Source organism: Elaeis guineensis, chromosome 6, assembly GCF_000442705.2.
Source record: "Elaeis guineensis isolate ETL-2024a chromosome 6, EG11, whole genome shotgun sequence".
Taxonomy (NCBI): Eukaryota; Viridiplantae; Streptophyta; class Magnoliopsida; order Arecales; family Arecaceae; genus Elaeis; species Elaeis guineensis.
In genome coordinates this window covers 126,359,515-126,382,558 of record NC_025998.2, presented here as the reverse complement: position 1 = coordinate 126,382,558, position 23,044 = coordinate 126,359,515, and the positions used below count along the sequence as shown (strand labels likewise).

Sequence of the window (23,044 nt, the reverse complement as noted above, 5' to 3'; positions counted from 1 at the left end):
ACGACGACTAAACAATGTAACAACTTTTTCGGAAGATGTTCGAAAAATTCGAACTCCTTATGATAATGCTATTATTGTTCCAATAATTAGCTAATAAAAGTACAGCGGATATTTTATTCTACTCGACTATGCAATATTGAATTCCAGAATCATAAATTTCAATCAATTACGGAGTCGTAATGAACCGACAGAAGGACGGTCAATCGACTATATCTCGATTTTTTCTATAAAAATCGGTGTACAGACCATATCACTGCTTTCATTATAAAAGCCAGAGGATCGACTTCATCTTAGTACAGAACATATTTCGGCTTTCACTATAAAAGCTAGAGGATCGACTTCATCTTAGTATAGAACATATTTCGACTTTCACCATAAAAGTCAGAGGATCGACTTTATCTCAACACTGACTATATTTCGATTTTCATTGAAAAAGTCAAACTATCGACTATGTCTCAATGCCAAATATATTTCGACTTTCCACTATAAAAGTCGATTATGCTGACTTAGTCCTAACTTATCGGAATGTTATGCCAATACGACCAAGATCAGATTGGAACTATACCGACTTGGCCATGGCCAGACGAAGGATATTCGGCTTGCCACCGATTATCAAATAATCAGACGTACAAATCCGATCAAGCATCTGGTACGGGATATTCAACTTACCATCGTTATCCTAACTCTAATCAAGTACGTCAATGCTACAATTAACGGATGATTCTACAAGTTCTACTGAACACTTGAACCATCGATCAATGTTCGGTAGCCGCTCTACATGGCAAATTCGACATTGCACACAAGCAAGACAAATATTTGGACTTGGAAGAAAAATTTTTCTATTCATTGTCAAAAAAAAATTACAAAGTTGGACCGAAGTCGGATTACAGATTTGATTACAAAAAACAAGAAAAGCAAAATACACCGATCAAGCACGATCAATATTCCATCTTGAGTCGACGCAGCTTCTTCTTCAATGATCCTATCTACCAACCTTGAAGGGACGATACTACTCAAAGTCAAAATCTGGATACGACTTTCCAACCTCCTTATCTGGCCAACCACATCAACAGCCTGACCCATTGGTATAGGAATAGAGAGGATCTCATCTGGCCAACAGCCTGACCCACTCGTACGAGAACAGAGGGGCTTCAGATTTTCATCCACTGTCATTAGCATCCTTGGCTTAGGAACCGAGGCTGATGATAAGTCAGATTCCCTTGGCACAGATGAAGCAGCTGCCCAATTCTTCTTCGGTCGAAAAAGTTCAGTTTCGGATGCTCTCCTTTTCTTGGCAGTATGCTGACGAATATCGTCGCTCGATATTTAGCTCCGAAAGTGAAGAAGCCTCCACCTTCAGACCCGACTAGAATTTGTCCACTGGACTCTTCGACCGACCATCCTGAGAAGAAAAAGTCCTACCCATCAAGGAAATAAAAACTAAAGGAAGAACTCAAGAAAAGACAGCAACATCTGAAAAAGATGAAAGAACAGTCCTCAGACACTAGGGCAATCTCCTGGCACAGTCCCAGCACCAGAAAAGACAATGAAAAGTAGAAGTTTGATTGAGAGCGGTCCTATATATAGATGATCGTTCAACAGCCAGGATTGAAGCAACCAAATCGAGATCGTGTCAGAAGCAGACACGTGGCAATATCTGAACTAACCATCGATCTGACGGTTCGATGCACCAGATTAAGCCACGTCACCCTCAACCGCGTGAACGACCATGACCCAACAACATTTAGATACGTGACAAAAATTTACTTGTCAAAATCATATTATCCAACGCCGAATCGATTTTCCAAAATGACGTCTAATACTGATGACGGATACCGAATCATCCTGTCAATATGGCAGTTTAAAGATGACTCTGTGCTTGCCAAAATGACAAAGCAGCCGATCGTCTGTATTCCAGAGAAAGTGGCTACAGAATCGGAGCTCGATATGACAAGAAATAACTCCCTTCGTCCAACGTGACAAACCACATGATAATATTACACGTCAGCTCACCTTGGACTTGGGAGTGGGGAAAAACTGTTGGGGTAAGTCAATCGACCCCCGACTCAGGTCAACCGACTATCGACTCTGACTCAATAATAGCCGACCGATCGGACATACAACTCTGACTCTGCATCGGCTGAATATATAGTTCCGACTCTTCATCGACCAACTGAACGAATCGCATCGACCTATTACCGACTGATCGACTAATGATCCGACTACTATCGATCGACAGCGGATGACTTAGACCATCGGCATAACAGAACTACTAGCCGATGGTCGCTCATGGATTCTATCGACATATGATCGGTTCTACCGATATATGGTCGGTCAGTCAGCTCAGATATACCATAACCATCATGAACAGTTATCAATCACATATTACGATGTAATCAGTGGGAATTAACGATCTACTATGTGATTATGACCCAACGATTTAGCATCATAAAATATGGGATCACGTCCGACGGTTACGAAAATCTCATTTATAAAAGGAGATAAGAAAAATGAGGCTGGTAAGCCAATTCTGGGCCGAAATTCTGCTACTGCTTACATTCAACTCCTGTTCACCAAGTTCCCTCTTTGACTTAGGCATCGGAGGATCTCCGTCGGACACAAATCTGGTCTATGCGGATGCTGTTTTGCAGGTGTTCGTTTCCGACGATAGGCGACGGGGAGTTGGCCGCAATACTTCACATTTTATTTTGTGGGCATCTACCAAATTTTTTGCTCTTTATAATATTAAAGATATATAAATTTCTGTATATATTTTTTTATATTATATATAATTTTAAAAAATGAATGATTTATTAATATTTTTCATATATGCTACAATTAAAGAAGCATAGAATGTGGATCCATGTAACTGATAAAGTAGTGTAAAAAATAGAAAACTTATCAATAGTTTATATATATATATATATATATATATATATATATATATATATATATATATATATATATATATATAGATTCTATTTTTTATATATTTTAGAAATTTAAATATAATTTTAATATAAAAAACTAGTCCATTCTATTGATCCGATGGTTGGAAATAGTGACCTAGTGATCCGACCACTTAGGCAGTCTTCGATTTGCATTTGGAAGCGACTGATCCAAGCTTTGCCCATCCCATTGAAGGGGTTTTACTGACTCGGGCCATTTTCAGGTCAAGAACTAAGGTTGAGCAGTTGGATCTTGAAATCAGTTGAATGTTAATGGGAGAGTGCTATTAAGGCTGTAAATAGATTGGATTGATCTGTAATTTGATCTGATTCGAACCATTTTATAGGACCCATAGATCTAGATCGGATTTTAAAATTAAACCTGTTTTATTTTTTGGATCGGATATGAATTTACTGAATTTTGATCCGACCCAATCCGATCCAATTCATGGAGACTTTTGAGTTGATTTGGATCTTGAGATAAATTATCTGCCTCGACTCGATTGTAACCTAATACAAGACCCAAATTAACCCAATACATGATCAGGCTATGATTATCTTCTTTGGTTCTCTTCTTTATTTGTTGAAGTTCAAAGCTCTACTCCTTTTTGTTTCTGTTATTTCTTCACTTGTTTTTGTAATTACAATTCTTCGATTCTTTGGAAGATGGTTCTTTTAAACTCATATTTCTGCTGCTTCATCAACCTCATTCAAGGTTTTAAATGTATATATAAAAAAAAGCATGATAGAAATAGAATTAGAATATCTATTCATATAATATTACAGAAGTGATAGAAGCATACTAATTTAAAAATGAAAAATAGAACTCCCTGACTTCTGCCTACATTCATTCATCCAAACTTTACACACAGGTTGGAAAAAAATTAAGATTCTATTGATCAAAAGTTGTTGGCTGTCATCACTAACTTTTTAAATTATATGAAATATTTTGGTACTCATTTTTACATACTCTAATTAATTGGATCTTGATACTCATTTTAGCAATTCATAGACTTTATTAGAAACATCAACAAGAATAAGAACATTAATAGAACTAGATATAAATTAAGAACAAGCAATAGATTCAGCATTTGCTTAACAATTTGAAAATTAGTACATAAACCAACAATAAAGAGCACACCCTAAAGAAAAATAAGTCCTCAGGCAGTGTTGCTGCACAAAATAGTATCATGATGGCTCTTATTTGATACTTATTGATCTTGTTATTTATAATCCAGACCTAAATCGATCTGGATCTGGATCCGAACGAACTTGTATTTCATGGATCGGGACTGGATTATACATAGATCTGACCCAATTCAAATGATCTATTGAATTAAGAAATTTAATCTTGGATCTGATCCTATCTAATCCAATTTTTTATTGGATTGGATTTGGATCTAATATTCAAATCCGATCAAGAAACTAGATCGAATTGAGGTCACTCGTAATCCGATTCGATCCGCCCCATTTGATCCAAGCCTCACCCATCTTATTGAAGGGGATTTTATGACTCAGGTCTTTTTTAGATCAAGAACTAAGGTTGATCCTTGTAATCAGTTGAACGTTAGTGAAAAAGTGCTACCACTGAGCTAAAGCTTAGTTCACTTTAGATGGTTTACTAATATTTGCTTTTGGGTATTATGTGATTCCGTTAGATATGCTAATTTTAATTTTTAACTAGTATACAAAATATTGCATATATAATTTAATATTATACTTCAACAATAATATATTTCAACACATTATTTCTCTCTTCTTTGATTATTCACATTGCCACTTCGATTTTCTTTTGCCTCTAAATAATTAAGAATTAAAGCAAGAGAGTTTTTTTTTAGGTAAAGTCAAGAGAGTATTTCAATGTTGAGTTATATTAGGTGTTGAGAATGAGTTTTAAATACAACCACGTAAAGCATTACCATCTACTCCTGCATGGCCTCTGATTGTTGACATGGTCCACAAACTCAACTCAAGATCCAGAAGCTTTGATGATTAAATGTTGATATAACTCCATTTCACAAACGGAAGCAACGTGATGCGCCCCATCGCTGAAAAAGTTATATCTATCTACATTTGCTGATTTGGATGTACTGAATGGCTGCTACATGTATCTATGAATCACACATCAGCATCAGTTTCAAATCAAGTGCTTAAATAATGACATAATCCTTTACCAAAAATAATAATAATAATAATAATAATGATGACGACGACGACGACGACATAATCCGCATCTAATATAACAAGGTTAGATCAACGTCAATATGTGTTCTCTTGCAAGCAAATACTTGCACTCAACATCATGCACTTAATTATTCAAATTATTGCAATTGCAAGAGGTCATATGCTTTAAGAAAACAATGCTAAAACCATGTCAAGTGCTACCCAGTTGCCCCACGCTTGTACGAGAAAACCGAAAAAGGCTGAACCAACCAGGTGGTCAACAAAACTTCAATGACCGTGTCAGCCACACTGTACCCTGATGTTAAGAACCAGTTACTCCAAGATTGGCATTTAACGGGCGAAGGCCGTCTAGAAGAAGGATCCATTCTAACAGCTCACTCATGAAAGGAGAAGGGTCCATCTACTAATTAAGATGTCTAACCTGGGGAACATTAAACTGGCTGAGTAGTCCTGGCCAAAAGCTGACAAGATGAGTGTTTACATGCATTCTAACGGGTTAGCTACTAATTAAGCGTAGCAGGTTGATGAACATTTTTCATGACAGCGTGTCACTGTCTATAAGACAGAATTTTGTGAATTATATAGTAGTGCTCATGTTTTTTTTTTCTCTTGATGTAAAGAGAGAGGTCAGAGCCACCCATTTTATTAAATATCGGTTGCACATCGACAGGATAAGAAAACAAAAAAAGAAAGTTCACTACCCACCCCTCAATGCATGTTGTGCCGGTTGTCCTTCGGAGAGGTTCCGTGAAACTTTAAAAAGAGAAAAAGGAAAAATCGCCATCATGATGCGCACATTTGAATAGATATTATACATCTAAATAATTTACTTTCACAGTTTTGTAGCAAATCTCAATGGCAAGTAGGAAAAGGGTAACAAAAGGTTCAGTGCAAGCATATAAATAAAACAAATATAAGAACATGGTGGTATACATATATATGGGAAAATACAACGTCAAAAATAACAACAGACCTCTCTCTTATTTTCTCCGAACCCTCACCATCACTACTCTCACATCTATACGAAGAAATACAGCAATATATATGGCACTCCAAAAACAACTTCCTTTATTTATCCCACTGCTTATCAACTCTTATATATAGACACAATAACATGATTACCCACCAGTTACCACTGCCCAGTGGGGAATAAAAGAGGCTATATAGAAGGTACTTAGGCTCGGAACGAGTCTCAAGGGCACTTAGGCCTTCTCCTCTTGCCAGAGCCAGTGTACTTGTCCCTGTAACAAGGGCACTCATCCTTGTGGCCATAGGTCCCCGAAGGCACGCAGTGGCACTCCTCGCAGCATATCCCGCAGTACTTGAGGCACCGGTCCTGAACGCCTGCCTTGGAGCACCTCACTTTGCACTTGGAATCGCAAAAAGCTAGCACCAAAGAAACAAAAAAACCAAGAGAGTAATGACCTCATCAGTACCCCTTGAGAAAAAGAATTTAAAGAGAAACAATAGCTCTGAGCTTAGTTTGTGTTTACGTGAGCCGGCCATGGTGGCTTGAAGATAGGAAGAGGCCAAGAGGAGGACCAGAAGGGCCAGGGTGGTGTAGAGGGCCTTCATGGCGTTTTTTTCACTTGGTTTATGGAGCTCCTAGGTGTATGGTAGTGGAGCTTGAGGTGATAGGGCCTGTGGGCATCCTGGGTGGGTATTTATAAAGGAGAGAGAAAGAGAGAAGGTTTGAGGTGGGAGGTTTGGTGAGAGATTTTGGCCAATAGTGATGACCTGCAAGCTGGCATCCGAGGGGAGGAAAGTGACGCGTTGATGAAACTGGTGGCGGTTGCAGCACTTTCGAAGGTCCATGATATCACATATATAATTATAGTACCCTCGCTCTTAAAAATATAAAAATATAAATTATTTTCTTCTCTTCCCCTTGATGAACTATGATGCAAATATCAAAAATTATTGATTTTTAAGATAATTTATAGAATTATATTTTGTTTGCAGATTTTTTTTTTCGCAATTGATTTAAATACAGATATTACATATTTCAATAATCTTAAATTCTTTTATTATTTTTATTATTTATAATTTTAATCATTAAAATTTTTAAATATTTTAATAAATTTCTGAAAGTCTATCAAATTTCAAACACTGAATTTTTACCTATGTATATAATGTCCTTTTGGATACCATCCTTTATCTTTATCTAAAATTTTAAAAAAAAATCCATATTTACTATCTCATCTATGTTACAATGATCATGATTCCATGCTAACCTAAAAAATAAATTTTAATTGACCAACATCAATGAGCAAAAAATATAATTATATTCTCATTATTATTCATTATTTTTTAATTATAATGTTCATTAATAATAACTATAATAGTAGATAACATTTTCGTATTTTAATTTTAGAAGAATTCAAAATGACTTAAATTAAACCGATACCAACTTGTACTTTTGTTTTAGTGGAAGGCAGCGGGTTAAAAGAAGGTCCATTCCCTAGCGTCAAGGGAAGGAACCATGGTATGGATGGGACCATGGACGGGACTATTACCATTAATCATGAGACGATGGACCGGACGAGGGGGGCCCCGCGACAGCATGCGTGGGGTCACGCGTCTTTTCTTGGCCTCCAATCTAGCATTCATTGCCCCTGCGAGGAGGCGTAGCCTGGGGTCCTCTCCCACTCTCTATCCCCATGCGAGTTTAATTAATTATTAAAAATAAATTATAATTTATTAATTTTATAAATTAAATTAGATTATTTCATCAACCAAACCGTATTAGATCAGATCAGATAAGCAAATAACGGTTTGATCTGAATGGATTAACAATTTGATATATTACAACATAAAATATAAAAAAAGTTTAAAAAAAAATTAATTAAATAAAAATTAAAATTATTAAAATAATTTATAAATTAATATATAATTTTAATTTTTGAAGTTATTAAAATAAAGATTACATCTATAGCCAATTAAAAATTAAATTTTATTTTAAAATTTACAAATTAATATATATACATATATTATGATTTATATTTTAATCTATTTAATATTTTTATAAAATTATATTAGATTGTTAAATTATTTTATACAAAAATTATAAATTAAATTAAATTATTTTAATTTTTAAAATAAAGATGTGATTCAGTTAAGCGAACAACCCTTTCAATTATCCCTCTCTCTTTTTCCTTTTGGTTTGGTCAGCGTGGCGTGGGACCCGGTATCCTTACTAGACTGGAATTAATGCTGCGTTGCAGCCAGCTTTCGATCGTATTGCGGGAGAAGCCTGGAAGGTTCTGGATGGCACCTCCACTGAGGGACCTCCACCGGACGGAGCCTGGCGTGGACGGAGGAAAGGCTGTGCGTGCACGTGGTGGCATTCCGGCATTCGTTCGCGGGGCATTCATGGGGTCCAACTCCCCCGCTCAGCATCTTGCTTTCTCCTTTTTTTTTGAACTTTGATGTGGGTGGAAGGATGCATGTGAGGTGTCCGCGGGTTATCGATGAGGCTCAAAGTAGACTTGCTTATTAAGCTAATTATATTAATATTTTTGTGAAATCTTGACTCATCAATTTATATTTTTTAATAGTTATCGGTGGTACGTCGATTAGGACTGATTTTCCCAAGGATTTGATAGATAATTTTTTTTAGATTGACTTTTTCAACATCCCAAAACAAATGTATATTGGGCATATTTGATTACGAAGAGTTGATCCCTTCAATAAAAAAAAAAAAAAAAAAAAAAAAGAGTCACTTTCATTCCATCCATTTAATTTCAAAAAATTTTATTTTTATTTTAATTTTATAAAAAATAAAAATATTTTAATATTCTAAAATTCAATCTTTATTATTCTCTCCGATATTAAAATTCTATTATAATTTTTATTTCATCATTGATCAAATATATCTAAAAATATGATAATTTTGATTTTTATTTGGATCCATTCCAACTTCAATTTCAATTGTGAATTAAAAGCCACCCGTAAAATCCATATTTTAAGCAAATCATTTGCATTCCATCCTTCTATGGTACATTTTTCCTTATCCTCGGATGGCAGTGGTTATAAAACACTATATAAATTAGAAGTATGTAGACCGGATCATATGCTCTTTTTTGGTGAACCCATATGCATAATTTATCAAGATACAGTATAAAGTAGACATTAAAGAATGGTGTAGAAGAGTGTTTTTTTCAAAAAAAAAAAAAAGAAAAGAAAAAGGGTATGAGTGGCTTACAAAGCATTGCATCATAATATCAGGAACAAAATCATCCAAATTGTTAAAAGAATCTTGAGAATAATTTAGATGATTTGAAGTGTCCTAGTGCTTGTTACAACATATCACAATGTATTGATAACATTTCATTTTACCTATATATATATTTTTTGTGGGTAATCAATTTACCTATACATAGTCTTGTTTTAACCACAATACTATTTCTTACCAAAAAAAAAAAACCACAATACTATTGGTACCGGATGGGAGGTAAGCTTCTGTTTTATTTGTGGCTCATATCGGCAACAAGGAAGGATGCTATTGAGACGCTTCAGCACCCTATCCCACTCGATACATCACGTATGTCACGAGGCACAAAGACACAATTTTTTTAAATTGGGTCGCATATATCAGGAGGTTATTCAATCATAACGACCATTCGGTTTATCTCCGTAACTCTTATTTCCACAGACTCCTATCATTATCCTTTTCCAAGAAATTTAGGTACCTCTTTCTTGATGAAAAAATAAAAGTTAGTCACATCAAGTAATACATATTTGAGCCCCACAAACTAGTTTTTCTTGCAATGCCAGAGTTGTTGGCAACTAAAGTTTGTTTGGGACAAAATTTAGCAATCACAGAAAAATATAAAACAATATTATATCAATTTGATAGTTTTGTTTCTGAACAATAATGAATGATTTTGTCAGGAAGGTTTTAGGGCATAATGAATGCCATCACAATAATTATGGGGTTTGGAACTAATTCAAAACATAAATGTAAAATGGGGCATATAATTCTCATGTAAATGATTACACAACAAACGCATGATGGATGTGCAAACACCTTGCTCTGAAACTATTAAGTATATATTTATCATCATGGTACTGTATTAGTCTAAATATAATTGATATTTTTTTATAACTATTGATGCACTTTCTTTATTAGCCACATTGTTAGACTATATTATTAATGTATATATATTGTTGTAACATTGAATATAAGAGACTGCGCAAATATCTTCTCTCTCTCTCTCTCTCATTCTGGTCATACTTTTACTAGCATTTTGCAATATGGATCTTTACAATGAAATGGATCTTTGCAACGGATATTGCACGACCAGGAAATTATTTGTATGCAAAATATATCCATTTGAACATCATGCCCGTCCGTCATGGGTAGCATCTGGGTGGAGTCCAAGGTGATTCTGGGCCGTCATGGGTAGGCCTACTGATGGGCCAGTGTGAGCCAAATTTACCGACACAGATAACCTGGTAGGATTGTATTTTCGATTTCCGCAATCTAAACCCGGCCCATTACGCACTATGATAACCTGGGCATATTTAGTGTAGTTGCTGCATCTTACCTTGTTTTGTTTGGAAAGACGTAAATGAGAATCGCAAGCATATTGATAGAGCAGTAGGATCAATGCATCTCTTATGCAACACTAGAATCACTTACTTTGATGTACCACTAGAATTAGTTTCTCACTCTAAAATCATCTAAGATTAGCATCAGGAGATGCCCGTGCTCGTGTGCCAATAATTAGAGAAATTATATGGTTACTACTACAGCAACTCCAGTTATTGCAATGCAATTTGTTCTAGCAACTCCAGTCATTTCGCTCCAGACAGTCCACATATTTAACTTGTTGCCGTCGAAAGCGATCTGGCTCAAGTGGACAAGATGGAGCCAAGAAAGGGGAAGAGATGGTTGCAAGACGGCTGATCGAGATCTTTGGATTGGATGTTTGCTCTGAATTCGCAATCGATCCTTCAAATTAGATCTTGCAACACCATCAAAGACAGAAAAATTATCATGCTGTGGGGATTCATAATGATGGATCCTTCGATGCTTAAGTCGGTCTTTTACAAAAGTAAACGGAAGATGTTTGAGCTTTCTTAAAGATTTTTAGAGTCGAGTATGAGGTGGAATAGATTCTGTTATAAGAGAGAGGAAAGTGATAGTTTAGAAAAGATCTTGTGGGAGATTGAGTTCAGAGGTGAAATCAAAACTGCCCAGTCTTGTGGAGGAGCTAGGTTCTAGTTCGTATGGAATCTAGCTTAGGGAGGAGGTAGGTGGAGCAAGTATTCACTTGTTTTCTCTTCACCTACTTAGGGGATTCCGAGGAGTTAGGTTTTATAGACTAAGAAGGTACCCATTGTCCGAGAAAATGTATGCCATTTTTTTCCTTGAGCATCGTAGAGACGTAACATGCTCTAGTTGTTTGAGGATAATGATTTGCATGTTGCGAAGATTTTTGAGATTACGAATCTTACTAAGTAAAAGATGCAGAGTGGTGGAATGGTCTGCTACTTATTTTTTAGTATATAGAAGACTCTGAAACTTCTTAGTACGATCGTAAAAATCTAGGTAACAGAGGCTAGACAGTCACTTCCTCTCGAAAACATGTATTGGGTTGTTGTTGAGTCGCCAGCGCCACGGTGGACAAGTTGCCTTTGGGTGTATCACTACTTACTGTCAAAATGCCTGGAGGCAAACAAGATTCATGGAAACAAAGAGGCCTGTGCTAACGTGCTCTGTGCCCAATATCATACTGATCTAAGCATGACAGCAAAATCTCCTAGGACGTCCATCCACGTCCATCTGGTCATGCATAGTGTGATTTGCAAATATATCTCCTATTCATGGTTTCTATAATAACACCTTGGATAACATAGATGCTCCAATGATCTGGCCAACTAGAAGATCGTAAAGTGAACCGATGGGACTTCCATTTATACTTTGAGAGAGTGCCTTTCCTGAGAAGCAAACCAATGCTAAACCGTAGCCTTATAACTGCCTTCCAAGCTCATTTTTCCATCAAATACTCGGCACTTAAATCAAATCATGCACCATCTGTAGAGAGAAGCTGGACTCCCTGCTGACAACCAACCATCCTTAATTATGACTTGCTCACATATGGCCGGTAACAACTAACAGCAGGACCTGTCATCTAGCTAGTGAACTCGTTCATGAATGTTGGCACCATTTGTTTTGGCACGGACCTCAAAGCCGAGTCCCATGGTGTTCGGGTCCGATACGGTGCTTTTGACTCCGGGTGGCCGGTGCCAGAGGAGGCAGCAAGTACCCACCAGCCAACGGCCGGGTGTTCTCTTGGGCCCCGATTGCAGATCCCTGGGAGACCAGGAAACGGCTGGCTCTGACCGGCTCAAAGGCGTGGACGCGAAATGATCGCGGTTGGGGGATACCCAAGTGATCGGAGGCAGCAGCGCCCCCGAGCTGAGCTCGGCGTCCGAGCCCTGTCCGGTAGCACGTGGCCGCTTGCAGGACCGAGAGAACGAAGACCACACAGCTCAGCTCAAACATTCCCAACGCAGCCCCTCTCCCAAAGGCAGTGGGGTGATAAAATGTCCTTGAAATGGCCAAAGATTCTGAGCAAGGCATTCGAGAATTGGTGAACGTGTCCATATGCAGTTTTATATCTCAGCGGTTTAAAGTTTAAACTTGGCACAAAGTTAAGAGATGGGGCTGACCTTTCTGATAGAGGTAGTGTAGACTTTGTCATCCAAAATTTGGATGATAAATTGATGATGGCAGATTTCCATCTCATTAAATTTTTGATCTCAAAAATTAAACTTCATAAAAAAAATTATCTATAGGTCTCTCGGTTGATCCGGACTTACTTTTAAATCTCTGGATCTTTCAGATGGAATAAAATCTCTCTAAACTGCATAAAGAGTTGTTCGTAGGTTTCTGCCGTCCACTCAAATCACCTGCTGCCGTTTAAATCCATAGAAATAATAAAAGTGCCCTTGGATGGTTTTGAAGGAAAAGATTAATCCTGCAGGTTTATGTTCAAGTTACGTGATTTTGATAATTGATTACGCAGGTTTATATTCAGGTTACACAGATATATGTCTTAGTTATACGATCGTTTGGTCCGATTATCCAATTTTTTATTTCTGGTTACACATAATAAATTTTTGATTACATGGATACATAGTTTGATTATAAGGGTTAACCTTTTTCTCCAAAATCATTCAAGGATACTTTTGTCATTTCTGTAGACTTAAATGATAGCAGGTGATTTGAGTGGATGGTAGGAACCTACAAATTCCTTATACAGTTCAAAGAGATTTTATTCTACTTGAGAGGTTCAGGAACTTAAAAATAAGTTCAGATCAATCGAGGAACTTATAGATAATTTTTTCAACTTTATACCATCTGGACGGATGTTATCTTTATCAAACAAAAATTGAGGATAAAGAGGATTTTTATTACGGGAGATCGACCACCGTCATCGGATGGATCCAAGATAGTGTGAAGCAGCTGGAGGCTCATTCGCCCCTCTATGATATCTGGACTACTTTTCATCTTTTTATTGTGATGTCAGTTTAGCATATTTATCGAGAGATAAACAACATCATAGAATGGATCGCATCATATATAGCAGAGTACTTCGGAGATTAGGCCGAGCATCAAGATGAGAATTGCCTGCCAATCCTGCGGGATTTTTTGTACTCTGATTTTATAGCTCAAGCTTGGATTTGACCTATGATAAGAGTTATGGTTAAGATTAGATCAATAGACTACATGAGTAGCACGCGGACGGGTATACTTGAGTAGGGTTTGACAACGAGAGTTATTGAGGTAAAACGAAAACATATAACAAAAGGGAGGATGCATGGTAAGAGGTTTTCATTAGTTTCTTTCCCCACTAGTGTTGGATGCATGCTATCGGCGTGAGATATTTTGGAAGGTTGTTAAAGAAGGAGAGTCCTAACATTTTAGGACTTTTTGGGATTATCAGAAATGGAGTCAAATCTCTAGGATGAAAAGTTGCTTCCAGGGAGTCTTGGATGATTTGCAGACTACACCTAGCAGCACTTGAAGCTCTTCCAGAGAGAGGAAAGGTGCCAACCAGTGGGCTAAATTACAGTAGGTATAATATTTTTTGGCAAATGTGTGAAGAGGAGCTCTTTTTTATGGGAGTGCATCACATGACTTGAAAGTTATATAAAACAAAATTCAGGCTAGCCTGCAAGCTACTCAGTCAGTACTAGATTAGCGCCATTTGTAGCTGGCCCAAACTCATTGGACTCTGGTTTGGTGCAATAAATAACTTCATTAGCTGGCCCACAATACCTTATAAGCTTTCAAGTACGTACACAAGCCTGTGCTTCTCCAACATCCACAAAAAAAAAAACAAACCTGTGCTTCTATAAAAGACCCAAGTTCACCCGAACTCCATTTCCATTATTCAAACGCTTTCCTTGCCTTTGCCCGCTGCTCATATTCCATTCATCACAAAGCATTTTCCCTAGCTGTACCACTTTAGACCATCTAATCAATAGAAAAAGAGTCACAGTTCTCACACGCTCTCACATGCATGGTACTCTTTCTTTCATTCTTTTTCACCCCACCATGTTAAAGTTTTACCAGAAGTGGTGCCTTCCTGTGATCTTACTGACGCTCCACTCCAAAAGAAAGTGAAACTCAATACAGTCTCGAGTCTTGTTCATCTTTCCATGACTTCCAAGTACTCCATGCACCGCCAACAGTACGTGTGTAAACAAAAGCACATGCCCGGCAACCCATCTGTTTTACCACCATGCTCCTTTTGCTTTACCTCCTCTTTCTTTCCTAAAGCCACTGCCCTTGGATAGAATTTAGACCAAGAGGAGCAGGAGGGGTTAAAACCAAAAAAAAAAAAAAAAAGGAGAAAAGGAGGGGTGCACAGGGTAGTCTTATAGGAGATAGCTAACAGCTAGTATCTGATCCCAGCTGCAAACCTTTTACATGCCATGCATGTGCTTTAAAGGGGCATGCCCATGCTGATCGTCATGTGTCATGTCATGGGCCCAATGGCCACCCTTGTGTTTTGCTATCCTAACCCATTATTAATACAAAGCGGTGGGAATCCTAGAACTGTGGGACATGAATCCCACTCGAGTGCGTAGCATAGCCAGTTACTTTCGGTCTTTCAACATATAGTGAGCTTGAAAGGGCTGAACAAACTAGGAAGAAACCTATAAGTTTTTGTTGAAATGTTATGGAGTTGTCTGTGCAAGTTTATAAATTTATCATGTAGTCACTAATGTGGCATGATTGATTGGAAGCAATTTTTGCAACATCTTTTGGACCATGAAACTTGTATTGAATACTACTCTAGGAAGATTTATTACAAAGCATAATTTTGTTTGATCACTTAATAACACTTTAGGGCAGCGCCAGTTACAACCTCCATTCTTGTATGTAGTCGTGTCTACACATGAATTTAGCATTAGTATTAAATAGAACAAGAAAAAGGCAGGAACTAGCTAGCTTTGAAATGAAGAAGAAAATGTTAATATAAGAACTGTGTTATGAGTTTCAAATTTCAACAAAAACATGAAATCATATAATTTTCAACACTAGTTATAAGCACGCCCAATGCACATGAGTTAGCTAACCAACTACGTGGACTCTCATACCCATGAATTTTACTTTTTAAAAGACTTTTTCTATGATTTTTTTTTTTTTAATGATTGGGCCGCTTATCAATTCATTTTGAGAGTAACTGAAATGAATGCACCAACTATAAGTCAATCAAACAAAGCATTTAATAAGACAAATATCTTGCTCCTACTTAGAGAGCCCAACATAATAAGAAGAATCTAATTGTTGAGATTTATTGCCAAGTTTCAATCTAATTAGGATTCTATTTTTAGTTAGTTATTAGTTTTAATGACTTTATAATTTTATTTTTAATATTACTCTATTTGGTTATTTTCTTATAAAGGTTGTTAAAATTTATGTTTTAGTGGATTTCTGATTTTTTGAGTTAAGATAGGATTCAAACTCCAACCAATATTGTACTCTTTTTAAAAGGACCTTTGGTATCTCCTTTGTATATGGAACCATGTATAAGATGGTGGAAAAAATATAAGAAAGAAGAGAGAAGAAAGACTTTGTGCGTGTAGAGACTCTTTCATGAGACGTCTTTTTGAGATTTTGATTGACATCATCAATTTTGACATATACATTGAAGAGGATGAGCCAATGAAAAAATTATTGTTTAAACCAATAAAGAAGTTCTAGTATTTAATCATTGGTTCGACAAATTGTTATATATTGTTATCACTGTGTGGTAATGATGGTGATAGCTATAACGGTGCTTTACGACATTGATAATTTCAGCATGATTTTGCAATGATAGAGAGTATTGAAATTCATTACTAAGTCTTAATCCAATTAAGATTTCATTTTTAGTTAGTCATTAGTTTTAATGACTTTAGAATTCTATTCCTCATGTTACTTTATTTGATTATTTTCTTCTGAAGGTTATTAAAACTTGTGTTCCACTGGATTTTTAGTTTATTTGAGTCAAGGTAAGAATCAAACTCTCATCCATATAGTGCTCTATTTAAAGAGGCTTTTGGTGTCTCCTTCGTATATAAAACCATATAGAAGACAGTGGAAAAAATGAAGAAACAAAAAAAGAGAAAAGATTATTTATGGATGTGGAGATTTTTTCGTGACGTGTCTTTGTGAGATTTTAGTCTTTATTCTTTTTTCAATAAATTTATTTTTATTTTTCATTTTTTTCTTCCATAATTATTTTTTTTCATGATTTTTTTTTTTAATTTGATGTTTGTTTTGAATCTTGAGCTAGTATGATCTATCTATTTCATGTAGCTTGCTATTCTACACCTAACTAATTCATTGATAGATAATGTTCAAAATATTGGCCTCCATGCCCCGGCTCAAAGTATTCGCTTATTTTATTCCTTCCAAATCCTTTACACACTAGGGTTCCGGCAATCTTTCTAATCACTTTTTTTTGCCAAATCTTCAAATGCTCTTGTATACGCTTACTCCTTTATCCAACCATGCAACATCAGGTAAGCAAACAGGATATGTTGAACATCCCAACAAATATTATCCAGTCCCTTAACTGTTCTCAAAAAGAAGAAAAAAAGGTTACCCAGTCCCAGATATATGAAGTAGTGTAGGTAATATAGATGAATACTGAAGTCCAAGACTATGTTAAAGATGATTAAAAATGAAGTCCAAGACATCCTTGCAAGTGGAAACTTTATCACAACTTCAAAATGGTTACCAAATATTTGAGTGCGCAGAAATTTCTGTGCCAACTTCAAATTTTATTTGTTACCTATATCAAACGCATATCATTTGTCTACTTTAGCAAAGGAATCCATAGGCACCTATTCAGGAGATGGCCTTAAGTACAGCTATTGCATCGATTTTGGTTAAATAAGACAGAAAAAATAATGCTTAGTGTACCCAAGTACGTATCCAGCATCTTTCCTGATCCAGTTTTTTCATGAGCAGTTAATGGTATAATGGCCTTGCGCACACCTCATTTGGGGTGCGCATTATATATATCTAGCAGTGCTCAAATAGAAACTATATGGTAAGAGAACAATGGCAGAAGAAACTCCGGAAACCATGGTGTGACACTGCCAAATCCTCTAGGTATAGTGGCGAGCTGGCTATCACCATAGAAATTAAACAGTGAGAAAATAAAGAGGGTACAGCTCTCTTTTTCCCTTTCTTTTCCTGCTCCTTTTCTTTTCCCTTTTTTTTTTTTTCTTTTCCTGAGATGATATCAATTGGGACCATCTGCTATTACCTCCTTATATGGTGTTGCACGAGCGTGTATGCTGGCTCTCTGTGATTATTGATGGCACCTTCTCAACGAATGTTATCTGAGAAGTCGTAGGACAAATATATATTAAATGTTGTGCTTGTACAAACCATGTGTATGCCCGCATAAAAAAGAGAGATTTCAAAAGCACTAGATTTGGAGTCCCCACAAAACCTATTTATGGTGAATGTGATTCAGCTAATTTTCACCAGCATATATATATATATATATATATATATATATATATATATATTTGCTAATCTAAGATTGTGAATCAACATGTCTCCTTTCGGTTTTACCCTCATAAGAGAGAATTTTAGTCAAATTTGGAGAAAATATTATTGATCTAGTGATCGTGAAGTATTTCTCATAGCAAATTTATATTACAAAACTCATTTTTCTATTAATAAAAACAATTATATTTTGTTGAGTTTCAAGAATTTTGTTTATTCAAAAATATTATTAAAAATTTGATAATATTTTCATATAAAAATATCTCAAATCAAATATTACAATCTTTTTCCCATATCACTTTCCATGGGCTAAATATCATGAATTTTATTTTCTTCCATAATCATTTATCTTTCAAGATTCATCCAATTATTCCTAATCCGACGTATCCCAACCAAACGAACTCATTAATGGATATAAAATTTTTAATAAATAATTTGTCTAGTGCAATGTGCAAATTGTTTTGCGTGGCACTTCAAAGCAGGACTAATTGAGAAAATTCATACTTATCGGGATATTGCAATGCCTTACATATCTGTAATAATTGAAAAAAGATCAAATATTCTGAATGCATTGTACATGTCAACATTAACTCAAAATTTAAGTCTAACAAGTAACATTACAAATGCATTGTCTTCGGTCTAATTCATAATTTGAGAAACTCAGATATCCTGTTAACTAAATCATGGAGGTCTCATAAAATGAGTGTCATAAAAGCAAACACAAAGCCTTGCAACTTACAGTTAGCTCATCCATGGGCTGCCATCACCACATGGCATCTATAGCTCATGGCAAACCTCATTTTGCTTTCAGGGCTTATGATCTTTGTTGGCTTATGATATCATGATGTGAACAAATAAACAATAAATAGTCCTAAAATATTTAAAAGGAGAGAAGAAAGGGATGCTGCTCTAGGATCAGAGTAATAGTAATGCTGGCAAACTTTGGTGCACAGAGTTTTAGCATCCGGGGGACTCGCAGCCTTCACAAAACCATCAACCTTCCATGTTTCTCTCTCGGGTGTACGACTGTCTCCTCACATGTCAACAAAGACACCGTTTGGACGGTTCTGATTGAACTTTGACTTCATGATTAAGACGGATCGCGGCATGCGCACCTGTGCATGGGTGCATGGATTGGCCCACAATTATATGGTCAGTGGAATTAATATCACTAGCCATTCAATCACGATTGGACCGCCATGATGGAGATGGGACGACATTGGACCATCGTTATCGAAAAAAACCCTAAAAGTTCCTCGTCCTTGCGCTCTCCTTAAAGCTTGAGCCGGAGCCCGCAGGACCGTTAGATTCGTCGCCGAGACAAATGGAACCTGGAGCATTAATTAATGGTAATTAAATTAATTAATTACACCAAAAATCTCACCTCAGTACGTAACAGCCGAAACGGCAAAAGGCCGTTCCCTAACGGCGCCATCAGTTGTGGGTACAGTCCTCTCTTGTAGCTACACCTCCGAACTTGATTCTTGATATTTTCCTGTTCCCAGATTAGAAAGGATGAGAGATGGCAAAGCGCCTGAGAGGTAAGGTTAGTGGGAGGTGACGGGACCTCGACCGCGCCTCGCGCCTTCTAACCGAATCGGTGGGGCTCCTTTTCCGTTTCGATCCTTCGGTCCTTTTACTAAAGTTCCCCCAGCACTGCCTTTTATTCCCATCTCATCCTCGTTCCACGTCCGAAAACTTCCATTGTTTATTCCTCTGGGCCCGGTATCTTTTCCTTCCTCTCCCTCCAAAAGAAGCACATGCGGAGCGAGCGGTGGTCACTGGTCGGTCTCTCAGTAGTCAGTGCTCCTCTTCTCCTTCTCTTCGTCCGCCATTCTCTCTCTCTAACCCCCTTGAAAGAGTAAGAATCACATTCCAGTCCCTGTCTACCTACCCCCTTCATCCTTCTCCGGCGCTACAAATACTTACCAGATCCGTCCATGAAGTCCTCTTCTTCTACTTCGCCTTCTTCTCTGTCTTAGGGTTTCGGTTTTTTCTTTTTTGTGTTTTTTTTTTTGCTGCGGCGAGGGTTTGGAGGAGCAAATGGAGAAGAAGCAAGGGTTCTTCTCGGCGCTGCGGGAGGAGATATCGAGGGGGCTGCCGCCGGGGAGGACGAGGTCGGAGAGCCCCGGGTGGAATGCGTCGGCGGCGGTGGTGGAACTACTGCTGCCGCGGCGTTGGAGGGGGCTGCACCGACAGCAGGCGGTGGCGGACCTGGCGGTGTCGAGATCGGGGAGCCTGAGGCCCGTCGGGGAGGCGCTCGCGCCGCTCATGGAGGGCCCTGATCCGGGTGCCGGTGACTGCGGGGACCCAAGGAAGGAAGGCGGGGGGTGGGGACAGTGGGTGAAGGGCCAGCTCTCCCGTGTGCCGTCCGTTTCCGCCGCCTCCACCTCCTGCCGCCATTCCGACCTCCGCCTCCTCCTCGGCGTCATGGGCACCCCGCTCGCCCCTATCCACGTCTGCTCTATGGATCCCCTGCCTCATCTCAGCATCAAGGACACCCCTATTGTAAGCGTTCTCTCTCCCTCTTCATTGTTCTTGGTTCTTGATATTTTCACCCCCTCACCTTTTTATTAATTTAACCTGCTTGTTTTTGGTTGGTTGGCGGAAGTATCATTGCTTTTATTTATTTTCAGGAATATTGAGTAGTTATTATGGTTGTAGTTTCCCTATTTGATTAAATGCATGAATGACCTTAATTAAATGTATGCATTTAATTCGTGATTATATGCAGTTTTGATTGTAATCCATCTCAAACCAGAGGATTTCCTCCATGTTTCCAAGGTTTAATTGGAAGATGGAATGTATTCTTCCTCTCGATAAATCCATCTTGTGTTCATCCTGGTGCATTAAATAATGATACTATAGTTGCGTCAAATCCTCATTTTGGATCTTGGTTTAGTGAAAGATGGATTTTTAGTTAACGTTTTGGTTATTTTTATGATTTCCTGTGGTAGGAGACATCATCAGCGCAGTACATACTGCAGCAGTATACAGCGGCTTCAGGAGGGTTGAAGCTGCTGAGCTCCATTCGTAACTTGTATGCCACAGGGAAGGTGCGAATGGTGGCGGTGGAGTTCGAGACGGCAAGCCGGGTCATAAAGAACCGGAATGCCTCCCGTTCCACCGAGGCTGGAGGTTTCATCCTCTGGCAGATGGCCCCTGATATGTGGTACATTGAACTTGCCGTCGGCAGTAGCAAGGTCCATGCTGGCTGCAATGGCAAGCTTGTCTGGCGCCACACCCCCTGGCTGGGCGCCCATGCCGCCAAAGGCCCTGTCCGACCCCTCCGCCGGGCTCTCCAGGTCTATGATCAGTCCAAACAACACAAGATAGAATCCATTTAGATACTTGAATCAACCCTTATTGCTTGATTTGCTTGCTAAAGAAACTGGCACTGACTGATTTGGGTTAACTTTCATTAGGGTCTTGATCCGTTGACCACGGCTAGTATGTTTGCTGAGGCACAGTGCATTGGAGAGAAGAAGGTCAATGGGGAGGATTGCTTCATACTGAAGCTCTGTGCCGATCCTGGAACACTGAAAGCTAGAAGTGAAGGCCCTGCTGAGATAATTAGGCATGTCTTATTTGGGTATTTCAGCCAGAAAACTGGACTTCTCGTCCAAATGGAGGACTCCCACCTAACTCGGATCCAGTCAAATTCTGGTGGAGATGCTGTGTACTGGGAGACCACCATTAATTCCTTCATTGAAGATTACCGCCCAGTTGATGGTCTGATGATTGCCCATTCTGGTCGCTCGGTTGTGACGCTTTTTAGGTTTGGTGAGGTTGCCATGAGCCACACCAAGTCCAGGATGGAGGAGGTTTGGACCATTGAGGAGGTGGCCTTCAACGTTCCTGGACTTTCATTGGACTGTTTCATCCCTCCGGCTGATATAAAATGTGGGCAAGTTAGTGAAGCCTGTGAGCTTCCCCAAGGAGAGAGAGGGAAGAACAGCTCGGCAGGGAATTATCGAGCTAAAGTTGCAGCTCTGGAGAGGCCGCATGACAATGATGATAATATTGTGTGGAAAATGGAAGTCTAATGCTAGGACTACTTAGTATCAGAAGTTGATCAAAATGTTCATACTTTTAGCTCGTCTTTTAGTTGACTAACAGACCATGAAATATAGGTAGCGGACACAAATTCCAGGGGATTGTAAATTGGTGATTGCAATGTCCTCTGTAAATAAGATCATAATCGTTCACAGGCCTCACATATTGCTGGTCTTGTTGAATTCTTATACTCTGAATACAGAGTTGCTGGTAGGTGGAGCCTTTTGGTTAATTTGGTTTATTTGTGGGTGGAGTGGGGGTTTCTTTTTTCCGCAGGGTGCTGCCTTTCATGCCCAAAGGAGAGGATCGAGATTATGCTGGTGGCAACAAGAACTTTGTTGCTGTTATGCGATTGCTCAGATCGGTTTTCAGATTGAGTGTTTTTTAGTGTTTTGTTTGTTGATTGGTGTCTAAACTGTTCGAGGTGTAGGAAGTGAAAGGTGATAACATTGGATTACTTTTGGGGCTTGGAATCTAATTCTTCCTTGCCTCCTACAGCCTGTTATTAGTCTTGCTAAGCTAGTTGATGTAAACCAACCAAACTGTGTCCTAAATCAGATGTTGAATGGTTAATATGTGTTCTTTTTTTATCCTATATGGCATTATATGAATTCATGGATGCTGATATCATCTTTCAAAGTTTCTTCATCATTTTTTTTTGTGGTTGCTGAATGACAACTTACAATTTGCCAGTGAAATAGGGTCCGCAGCCCATCGACAGATGAAATTATGTTTAGGAGCGAGCTGTGGTCTCTTGTTGGACCATTTTAATTTGCCTTTACTGATTTTTGATGGATGGGACCCGGCCGACATTGTACTGGGTGCA

The 23,044-nt window shown here is 38.1% G+C and overlaps 2 protein-coding genes across 3 annotated transcripts; one reads left to right on the top strand and one right to left on the bottom strand.

The window, feature by feature from the left end:
• Window positions 1–6,035: 6,035 nt before the first annotated feature.
• Window positions 6,036–6,774, bottom strand: LOC105033240 (peamaclein). Its single transcript, XM_010907954.3, has 2 exons — window positions 6,626–6,774; window positions 6,036–6,518 (listed from the first exon to the last, which is right to left on the bottom strand). The coding sequence occupies exons 1-2, from the start codon at window positions 6,705–6,707 to the stop codon at window positions 6,325–6,327; spliced, it is 276 nt and encodes a 91-aa protein (XP_010906256.1). The 5' UTR covers window positions 6,708–6,774; the 3' UTR covers window positions 6,036–6,324.
• Window positions 6,775–19,849: 13,075 nt separating this feature from the next.
• Window positions 19,850–22,813, top strand: LOC105033241 (uncharacterized). Of its 2 annotated transcripts, XM_010907955.4 has the most exons (4): window positions 19,853–20,023; window positions 20,191–20,670; window positions 21,120–21,467; window positions 21,588–22,813. In XM_010907955.4, the coding sequence occupies exons 2-4, from the start codon at window positions 20,206–20,208 to the stop codon at window positions 22,206–22,208; spliced, it is 1,434 nt and encodes a 477-aa protein (XP_010906257.3). In that variant the 5' UTR covers window positions 19,853–20,023; window positions 20,191–20,205; the 3' UTR covers window positions 22,209–22,813. The 2 variants fall into 2 exon arrangements, with proteins under 2 accessions (XP_029117102.1, XP_010906257.3); XM_029261269.2 differs by having other exon boundaries at window positions 19,850–20,670; window positions 21,123–21,467.
• The last annotated feature ends 231 nt before the right edge of the window (window positions 22,814–23,044 follow it).